This window comes from Cibotium barometz, chromosome 8 (assembly GCF_041138505.1).
Source record: "Cibotium barometz isolate CiBa-2024 chromosome 8, ASM4113850v1, whole genome shotgun sequence".
NCBI lineage: Eukaryota > Viridiplantae > Streptophyta > Polypodiopsida > Cyatheales > Cibotiaceae > Cibotium > Cibotium barometz.
In genome coordinates this window covers 3,075,062-3,085,792 of record NC_141053.1, presented here as the reverse complement: position 1 = coordinate 3,085,792, position 10,731 = coordinate 3,075,062, and the positions used below count along the sequence as shown (strand labels likewise).

The window sequence follows — 10,731 nt, the reverse complement described above, 5'->3', positions numbered from 1 at the left end:
CGAAAAAACTTCCCTCGCCTAGAAGGCATAGGCGATTCCTCCGAGAAAAATTTTATTCTAACGTAGTCAAGAGCCTTAATTTACTCTCTTTCATTCTGCAGGACACATGGCCGGATCAAGGGAGGAACTTGCACTTGGATCATAGAGACCAACGCTTTTTTCCCTGTCAAGAGGCACAGCCGTTAATTCTTTTCCATAGAACAAGGATTATCCATGATTTACTTCAACTATTGTAACTTAAACAGAATTAAATTTTATTTTAGGAATCCGTCAGTCCAGCTTAACCCCATCCAATCCCATGTAGCTAACCACCCAACCACTGTATTGATAGGATCCATTTAGAAATTTGGTTATATTTTGTTCCGAGTACCATGGAAAAGAGTTCCCAAGCCCCCTATTCATGCAAAATACATTTCAGACATACCACTTACACACTCAATATATGAAATTGCCTTTCACAGATTCAACTATCTTTAAAGCAAACTTTTAAATGAAACCATAGTATCACTGATCATAATCCTCCAAAATATGTAGCTTAAAGTCCAATTTCCAATCATTCCTTCAAATCGGTGTACCTATGGCATCATTGGCACCTGGTCCCACATTTCACTTAGCCCTATAGGTTGGCACACTATCTTTCCTATTACCACATACACTTACAACCACTCACTATATACATGCACCATGCACGATCTTCTATTCACATAATGCTCACCAGTAGCATTAGGGTCATATAGACTTTAATGGGACTTCATAGGATGCACATGGCCCCCGTCTTACAAGTAGCATGACAATGTTTTCACCATCATTATAACCACTTTTCTTTTTATTACACCCAAGCACTTACTTGCTTACACTTGGCTTGCAACTAGCCAACCAAAAGACCCTCAGTTTCATCCTCCACACACCCTGCCATATGTATATATATATTATAGACCATAAAAAACCCGCAAATTACATTTTGTATTGTGCTTGTTGTCCATTAAATCTTAGTGTATTTAAGTGTATTTATTAGCATTGTGTTCAACTAGACATTCTACGCCGACCGGTGTAATTACATGATCCATGGTAGAGGCACAAATTTTTTACGGAATAGGAACATCTTGGATTTACATCTTCACTTTCTGAGAGGCAATTGCAGCAGCAGACTTTGCTAGGACTCCGCATTACTCTTTCTCGACTTCGAGAAGACCTACAATTGAGTGATTGGTTCTCAAAGGTGCTATGTTCTTGATGGGGTTCTCACCATCGTGGATGTGGGGGTATATGTGTGATGCTCCTCTATAAGCCACAGCCACGTTCTTTTTCAGGGCATGTGAGAGCATTTCCCTATCTTCAGCTCAGTTTCATGGACTGCTCCCTGGCCCCTTTGTTTGTGGTGGAGACCATGAGCAACTTCTTGAGCTCCGAGGATACTAATTTACAGGGCCTACATTTCCCAATCTCATGGTGGAAGAGTTCAAGCAAGTGGTATTACAAGTGATTAACATATTTAATCATATCCACTACCATATACCAAGCAGGCTGGTTGTTGGATATGTTCAATAAGACAGATTTTGCTTAGGGTCTCTGCTTTAGCCATGAAAGCCATAAAAGCCGGAGTCGTGTGGTTGGGCAGCTTTTAGCCTTATACACACAACTACCCACAAGAATGTGAATGTGAGCGATACAGGCGAATACCCATAAGCCTTTCACACCTCTCACCCAATCAAACAAAAGAGGGCTGGCTTCAGGTTTAGTTGCAATGCCTCGACCCTTTTTGGGTCTTCTCAAATAAATCATAGGCCATTTAGAACAATTATAAGCCTGCTTTGGGACACCAAAAACCCAAGAAAAGTCTTCGTCAAATAGCTCACAACCCCAAAAAAGCAATAAAAGTGAAAGTCCATGCAAATTACACTCAAAAAGCGCTCAATGTTGATGCAGCACAAAGTAATTCACTTTTTGGCAGGCCAAAGCAGTTATGCCCACCAAGCTAGTGTATGTTGGTTTTTTGAAGAAAATACATTATTTTCTCATTGTTTTTCCTCACAAGAGAGGAAAAGATAAGACACTGGTGACTGGAAGAAAAAGATGGCCATAGACCACTAAGGGCTGCACAGCACAGATAAGCCAAACAAAATATCTCTGCTAGCATCGGCCCACATCCCTACGATTTGAGTGGGCCAACCCACCACCAGTTCTGCCACCATTTCCATGGACCATACGCAGTAAACCAAGCATCAGGAAGTTCAAGCTTAATAAAACACAAACACCTCACACGGCACTTGAGGCCCATAATGTGGACCAATCCTGCTTGTATCATAAAGGCGACCCATGCCTAAAGAAAGGGACCTAAAAACAAAGAAACAATGATTAACTTGCTCTAAGATCAACTGAAACATACACATGCACATGCACCTTATGGGCCCCCGCAAGTGTCTCAAACTCAAACATCAAGCCCTTGGTAGCCATCCTGCAGCTGTGCACATGCATCAGTACTACAGACTGTAGAGAAGCTGTTTGGCTAGTTCACCACTCAACCATAGCTCTATTGAGGCTTGACCAACACTGACCGTGCTCATCACCCAAACTCAAGTGTCCTGTACCACCAGAGCCACCATCTTACAATGCATTGTATTCAATTGCCCATTTCACAAGCAATTTGGCTGCTCGTTTGCAGCCGTTGCCAACTCTCGGGCATTCCAATTGACTTCAATTCCAAAGCAGGCACCATGCCAAAAATCAAGCTGGACTCATTCCACAAGGATAAAATCCAAACTGGGGTCATGTCCAACAGGGTTACCTACTTGGTGACACCAGGTGGAAATCAGGATAGAACAACAGCCTCCTTCATAGATGCACGGATGACCTTTAAAGGCCTCCCTGAGATAGAGAGGGGAGTGCGGTCACTATGGAAGATCAATCAAGTTGATACAACCATTCCCCTTATTTTTAAGAGATTCAGTATCAGACATCCCTAAAGTCCCAATCCGATGATCCACCGAGGACAGCAACCACTGTGTAATTTCTCAACATAGTTTACACGACTGGTGATCTTGCCCAAGAACAACACTTGGCACAAAAATTATAACCACCAAGTAACCCAGAAAAGTCCTGCATCAATAGAAGACCTGTCCCTTTTCCTCCGCACTTGCACATGCAACATTGTATGAATATCACTGACATGCCCTCATCATAGACCGGTACAGCATAATGCTCCTTGATGGCATCCACTCAAGGAGCAAGAAATGGCTATCACAATGAGAACTTTTACTAAGGCGATTGATCATGCAAACATGATTAGTCCTACCAAATATGTTTCCATAAGTATATAACTTTCAGTTCAAAACCTACGACAGTTTGAGAGCAATCAAAACTAAGAACAAAAGGGTAAACAGCATCATGTTGAGAAGCATTTAAGAGATCAAAAGTGTCTACAAGCCATGGAGCACCAGTTGTAGGTTAATAAAAAATCGTTGCAAGCACAGTTGAACCTCAGGACAGAATGGGACCAGACTGCATTACACAAGCAGTCTATACTAACTGATTCCCATACTACCATATTGCATGTAGATTGCTGGCCGTACATACATAAAGCATAACTATGTTGCATCAATGATCGTAATTGTGAAGGGAAACACTAACTTAACTATTCAGGTGCACAAACCAAAACGGATACCAGAGCCAAGATGAAGTCATCTTGCAGGACAAAGATTAAGACCACTAGGCAGCTTGTTGGAGTTCTGGTGCAGCCGCTTGTTGAAGTTCTGGTGCAGCTGCCTCTGCAGATTCAGTTGAGGAGGCCTGTGCAAGGTCTGAAGAGGTAGCCTGCATAGGTTCCTGAGTGGCAGCCTGTGAGCTCGATTCGGCCTGTGGAGTTTCATCTGCCTGAGAGGCACTTTGTGGGGTGTCACCAGCCTCTGAGGCCTGTGGAGGGTCAGCAGCAGCGGCAGCTGCATCCTGAGACTGCTTAATAGCTGCCTCTTCAGCTTCTTGGGCCTGCTTGATGGCTGCCTCCTCGGCTTCCTTGGCCTGCTTGATGGCCAACTCCTCTGCCTTCTTGACTGCGGCCGCCTCCTTGATGTCGGAGAAGTCAAACTCAAATTCAGGGCCTTTAGATCTAGGGAAGCCAGTTTCGAAGTTGGTGTTGAAAGGGAACTTGGAGGTCTCCGACATGTAGTAGCCGAACTCGTAATCTGCCATGCTGCTAGGACGAATCCTGGGAGGCCTGCGTCTTGGCAAGCGGTTGGGATCGGGAGGGGGAAGGTTACTCAGATCCAAATCAATGAAGTCGAAGCTTGGCCCAGTGTCCTTAGTGGAAGCTTTAGTAGGCGGGGAAGGGTCGGATGATCCGAAATTGAACGGGCCGCTGCTCGACGTAGTGTTATTTGGTGAAGCTAGGGTACTCAAATCAGGCAAACCACTAGCGGCCCCGACGGAAGCAGAATCGCTGGGAGTTGGTCCGGCAGTCTGAGCTAAACCGGCGTTCTGGGGCACCGATGCAATGGGAGAGGGTATAGAACCCCAGTCCTGAGAAGCAGGCTGCTCGGGGGCGTCCGATACGGGATTGTTGAACCTCGGCGGCGCCGGACGGGGAGACGCACGATCAACCCTAATCACCCGCCCGTCCAAGAACTGCCCGGACATCTTGTTCATGGCTGTTTCGGCGTCGGCCTCCGAGAGGTACGTGACGAAGCCGAAGCCCCTGGACCTGCCGGACTCGCGGTCCGTCACGATTCTGGCGTCCACGACCTCCCCGAACTTGCCAAAGGCCGTCCGCAGGCCTTCCTCCTCCGTCGTGAAAGACAAGCCGCCAACAAACAGTCTCGACATAGCCCTCGACGAAACGTAGTTGTAAGCAGGCGAGCCATGGTGTAAGAGAGGCTGCAGCGGCAGCTGCTTGTGTTGCTGAAATACGCTCGACAACCCCTTCAACAGGGCACCTCCCACTCGCGCCATTACCCTCTCGCAAAATGCAGAATGATACCTTTGGCTTCAACCCTAAAGCCTTTCTTAAACCCCAGGATAGCAAGCCAGTATCCCACAACAAGGAAATGCCATCATAAATTTAAAGGACACTCCTTGGTTGCTACAAATAAAAATCTCGCATTACAATTTTTTTTAAAGGTTTTGGAAATTGATTATGGGTTGAAATCACGAATTTTGTAGATCCCTTACAATTTGCATGGTTTTCTCTAACACTAATTTGATTGCCATTATGAATGGAATTTTATAGATTTTGAATATTGATAATTGAAAAGTTATGGATGAAACATCTAACACTAATTTAATGTGTGGCGATTCAATGGTATGGATGATGATGTGCTTAGTCCTAAATTTGAAAGATTGTTAACTATAAGAAATTTCTCTTGTTTTGCACATTTCTCTCATTGCTCTAAAATTATGAGGAAAAGTGGTAGGGGTGTTGTTAGCATTCATCTCTTGTCTGTACCATATTGAGTGAGGGTTGTGATGTGGGTGTGCCCGCCCGTGGCCCGATCATGTCCATGTTTTTTCAATTTTTTCCAGTAGTTGTGGGGGGCTATTTTTTTCCATGTCAGCCTGTAGAAGTTGGCTGGTCAGGTGGGGCCCATTTTTGGTGATGGTCGACATACTGGGTGGTCGACTAGGATATACCTAGTCATGGGCCATTTTTGGGGCTGTCCGCCCTGATTCTACAGGCCAATTGCAGCCCCTTGCCCATATATATTGGGGCTCATGACCCCCACACTTTTTGTACTGGATATACTTGTGTATATAGCAGAGCTCGACAACACAACTCCTCTCTTGCTCTTCTGCAGTTTTTTGCTCTCTAATTTCTGTCTCATTTTTGCTGCACATGGCTTGAAGCTTTGGAGACAGTGCCAGCTTGTGGGGTTGCTATTTTTTGGTGCTGATTGGAGAATATTTGGGCTATGCGGGATGTGGAGAAGTGGGTAGAAGGCAGGCATTGGACAGCCACCTTGCAAGAAAACACAACCTCTTCTTCATTTTTTTTCCCACTCACCCTCCCTTCACAAGACCACGTGAACCCCCGAGATGGCAGATTTGCTCGAGATGGAAAAGAAACATGTGAAGATCCCCACCCTCTCGATGTTCCCAGTGTACCGACAATTGGACGGGGACAACTATGGCATTTGGAAGTTGATGATGGAGTCTGTTTTGGAATCTTATGATTTGGCTGACTTCGTCACGGTTGGTGTTTCAAGGCCAAATCCAGCGGAGGAGGACCCTTCACTATCAGTCAAAGAGCGGGAGGCCCATGCACAGTCGTGGGATAGTGTTAATGCCCATGTGTATTCTTTCATCTTTTTTAATTACGCACCTCAAATGATCAATCATATCAAACACATGACGCCAGCTCGAGGGATTTGGCAGCATTTGGCCTCTCTTTACAATCAGGTATCACCCATGAAGAGAGTTTCCTTGGAAGTGTAGATGTGAGTGATGAATCCTACAAAGTCTTTGACGATGCGGGAGCACATTAACAAACTCTAGGCTCTTCAGCATTAGGCTCTTCAGGTTGGGAAGGAGATATCATGAGAGGACATGGCCATCACCTTGTTGTCTCATCTATCCTCTCTCAGTACTCAGCTTTATATTCCTCTTTGATCACCAGTGGGAGGCTTAGTACCATTACTTGGGAGGAGCTTGTGCCGATGATATTGGACCAGGAGGAGCGATTTCTCAACCCTCCACGGGGCGGAGGTTTTGAGGCTTTGACTGGCCATTGATCGAAAGTTCGTACCAAAAACAACAACAAGGGCAATTTTCTGAGAAGAAGCCCGACTCAGATCGTGATGCTTTGAAGGCCGAGTGGACCTGTAACCATTGTGGCCAGAAGGGTCACTACTGGAGGAAATGTCCTCAACAGAGCACCGAGAAAGGTACAGATTCCTCAGCTAAGCTGTGAAGTCTCCAACTTTTGTGCACTTGGATATTATGGACACAGGAGCTTCATCTTCTTCGAGCAAGGAGGAGGTTGGTCTCACCGTTGGGGATACTTGGGAGTGGATTCTGGACAGTGGTGCTTCTAGGCACATGACTCCTTCCCGAGAGTTGTTACAAGACCTTCGAAGGCAAACAGGTCACATCTTTCTTGGTGACAAGTCCACTATCCCAATTCACAGTGAGGGCAAGTTGGAGATCGTCCCCGATGGTGGCAGAGGGGGGAAGCATTCCTCCCCCGTTCTTTATGTTCCATCTCTTGGTTTTCATCTTTTGTCAGTGCATGAGGTTTGCAAGACTGGCATGCGGGTGGAGTTTGATGAGCATTCAGCTATTTGGGACAAAGCAACAGGCCAGGTTGTTTGGGAAGGCGGAATGGAGAATGGGATTTACAAACTCTCAGCACTCTCTTCTCTTACAGGTACTCAGCTCGGTGATTTGTGGCATTCTCATTTTGGCCACTTGAATGTGGACGTGTTGCGGCGGGCTTTCTAAGACCAAATGGTGGTTGGCTTGTTAGATGTTGGCAGCAGGTAGGGACATTATAGTTCTTGCATTTGTGGGAAGCAGCATAAGGAGTAATTTTTGAAGGAGGCTACCAGACGGCGGGCTTCGAAACCACTATAGTCGGTTCTTAATGATTTATATGGGCCTATGCAGACCCCATCCTTGGGAGGAGCTTTGTATTTCATGTTGATTGTGGATGATTGTAGCAGGTTCACATGGGTGTATTTTCTGCCACATAAGGACCAAGCCTTTGCTCGGTTTAAGGACTGGTATGTTTTGGTGGAAAAGGACTCTGGATTTGTAGGTGAAGACTGTTTGGGTTGACAAAGGAGGGGAGTTCTCTTCTATTGCTTTTGTGCGGAGCATGGCATCAAGCGGGAGTTGGACAATATAGGGTCGTCTTGAGAGAATGGAGTGGTTGAGTAAAAAAACTGGACTGTGGTGGAGATTGTGAGGACGATGTTGGAGCATCATGACCTTCCTCGTCCACTTTGGGGAGAGGCTGTGGCTAACGGCTTTCCATATCCTCAACCGATCTCTGACGACTGCAGTGTCTAAGATGACTCTGTTTGAGGCTTATTTAGGCAAGAAACCAGATGTCTCCCATTTCCATGTTTTTGGGAGTGATGCCTATGTACACATTCTGAAGAAGCAGAGGGGGAAGCTTGACTCTAAGTCCCAAAAACTTGTTTTTGTGGGATATAACTCTCTTTCCAAAGGCTACAGGTTATATGACCCGGAGTGGAATGAGGTTGTTGTTAGCAGAGATGTTGTCTTTGATGATGAACATGTACTAGCTTCCACTTTTGAGGAGCCACCGTTTCTTGGAGAGCCAGATGAGTATGAGAATGAGTCCCGGGCTATTGTTCTAGCTAGCTAGCCTTGTTCATTAGGAGAGGTTGATCCGAAGGTTGGAGATTACAACTGTCGTGAGGATCTTTCCAATGGCCGAGCTCGTAACCCTTGAGGTCTCCAAGCTCTACAACTCCTTGAGAAGCAATTCCACCGCGTCTCCCGCGAGCGTTGTCACACCGCTGCGTTACACTACGGGTCCTCGTCCCTCCTCTCACCTCACTTCACTCACACACACTCACTAGCATGCATTAGGGAGAGAGATTAGCAAGAGTAAGACTCAATTGCACAATGGGAGAGTATGTTGTATTATGAGAGAAATTCACTTATATACATAGCCATAAGTGTTCACACTCACTTAAATTGTGGCTGACTGGGCACTTTAGGCTCATAAGAGGCCTAATGCTATTACAATGACTACCCTCATAATATATTCATGAAGTACATCACTTAGGACTTTATCCTAACTTGCTACCACATGCTCTTGAAGTGGGAATTGCCATAAATACTCTGTCACCATTACGGGTGCCCGTCCAAGTTGTAGCTTTGGACACTATTACTTCATATCATGAATGTATGACCCTTTGGTGTATCTTTCGTGACTCCATGATGCAAGATAATGGCGGTAGCTCTTGTTAATCCTAGAATTGGATTAACATTCCCCCCTTCCTGTGATGATGATCGTGTCCCCATGATCATATTGAAGACCTTTGTGTGGGGAGAATGAACAAGCTTTGTCATTGGCTTTGATGTTGAATGACGTTCAATGGTCTTTGTTCCTCCGGAAGAAATAAGAAAAGCTAGTTAATGAATGAAGAGGTTAGTGGTGTATTCAAAATTCCTAATAGGGTGGGGGGCTTTTGCGAATGATTGCATTTTAATATTTGTGTGAGCCCTTTTTTTTTCTTTTTTCTTTTTTTGGCCCACTTTGTTTTTGGCAATAAATCGGCAAAGTTACATGTGATTTTTGTTAGTGGGGACACTAAGAGATGTTAATAATGGGAGATAAGGGACCCGAAGGAACGTAGATTAAATCATCAAAATGAGATGATGATTCTCAGTTCCTCATTTGATTCATTGAAGCGACAGCCCTAGAGCACCTTCATTGGATATACGGTTTAGGAGATACGGGCCTCCAAACATGGGTGTTTTCTAGAGTTTTTTTTAAAACGGAATATTAAATTCGATTTTTTTTTTCGGACCTTTTCACGTGCCAAGTCGTTCACGTCCCAACCGTTCATGTCCCAAGTCGTTCATGTCCCAGCCATTCACGTCCCAAGTCATTCACGTCCTAGCCGTTCACGTCCTGCACTTTCACATGCCAAGCCGTTCACGTGCCAGTCGTTCACGTCCTGCACTTTTACGTGCCAAGCCATTCAAGTCCCAAGCCATTCACGTGCACTTTTACGTGCCAAGCCGTTCACGTCCCAAGCCGTTCACGTCCCAAGCCGTTTACGTGCCAAGCCGTTCACGTCCCAGCCATTAACGTGCCAAGCCGTTCACATCCCAGCCATTCACGTCCCAAGCCGTTCACGTCCTGCACTTTCACGTGCCAATCGTTTACGTCCCAGCCGTTCACGTCCTACACTTTCACGCGCCGGACCTTTCACGGCTAGTCTTTCACACTCTCTCTTTTTTTGGAGTCTAGTGGGAAATATGAATTTTCCTTTTTGGGGGAGAATATTTTTGAATTTAAAATAAAAAGGGTATGGGCATTTTTCCAAAAAGGTAAGTGGGAATCAAAAAAGTCAACCTTCACCTTACACCCTTCATAAATGACTCCCAAAATGGACAAATTGACAACTCATGAGCATCTACTCATTAGCCTTAATGAGTTATGTAAAAAACTTATTAAAGATTAATCCAAGATTAATCTTTTCACTAATCTTTTCCTCTTTTACACTAATCAAGAACTCTAATTAACCATTAATCCCTAATTAATTCACACAATTGAGCACATCATTGGATAGAGCAAGGAAAAACTAATCTTGTGCAGCATCAACAATTGTGTCTAATTAATCTAAATTAGGGGATTAATTAGACTCTGAATTATAGTCTCCTCTTTAAGGCAAAAGTAAGCAAAGAGAGTCAAATTTTTTCAATTGATCCAAAAATTGATGTGATTAGATGTTTTGATGCATCTAGATGCTCTCAAAACACTCAAAAATCCCAATTTTGACTACTAATATGATCAATTTAGATCCCAATTATGTACTCCTAATGCTTGCTAACACTCTAATCCAAACAATTTCAACAAAAAACACACAATTAAACTAGAATTAATGATCTTAGATCTATGTTTAAACTAAAGAGAGCTAATATTCACTAAAAATTGCATTTTATTGCATTGTTTGATGCAATGGATGCAAAATAATCCTAATACAAACTATGTGCAAGTCCTAAGAACATGAAAAACTACCAAAACAACAATAAAAACAACAA

At 44.4% G+C, this 10,731-nt stretch overlaps 1 protein-coding gene across 1 annotated transcript; it reads right to left on the bottom strand.

Moving 5' to 3' along the window:
- Positions 1-3,369: 3,369 nt before the first annotated feature.
- LOC147635833 (uncharacterized) lies at positions 3,370-5,033 on the bottom strand. Its single transcript, XM_086801192.1, has one exon. The coding sequence runs from the start codon at positions 4,939-4,941 to the stop codon at positions 3,706-3,708; it is 1,236 nt and encodes a 411-aa protein (XP_086657318.1). The 5' UTR covers positions 4,942-5,033; the 3' UTR covers positions 3,370-3,705.
- Between the last annotated feature and the right edge of the window lie 5,698 nt (positions 5,034-10,731).

Bases quoted from the DNA above. Each gene is read 5' to 3' on its own strand.
- LOC147635833 (XM_086801192.1), bottom strand. From the start codon at position 4,941: ATGGCGCGAGTGGGAGGTGCCCTGTTGAAGGGGTTGTCGAGCGTATTT.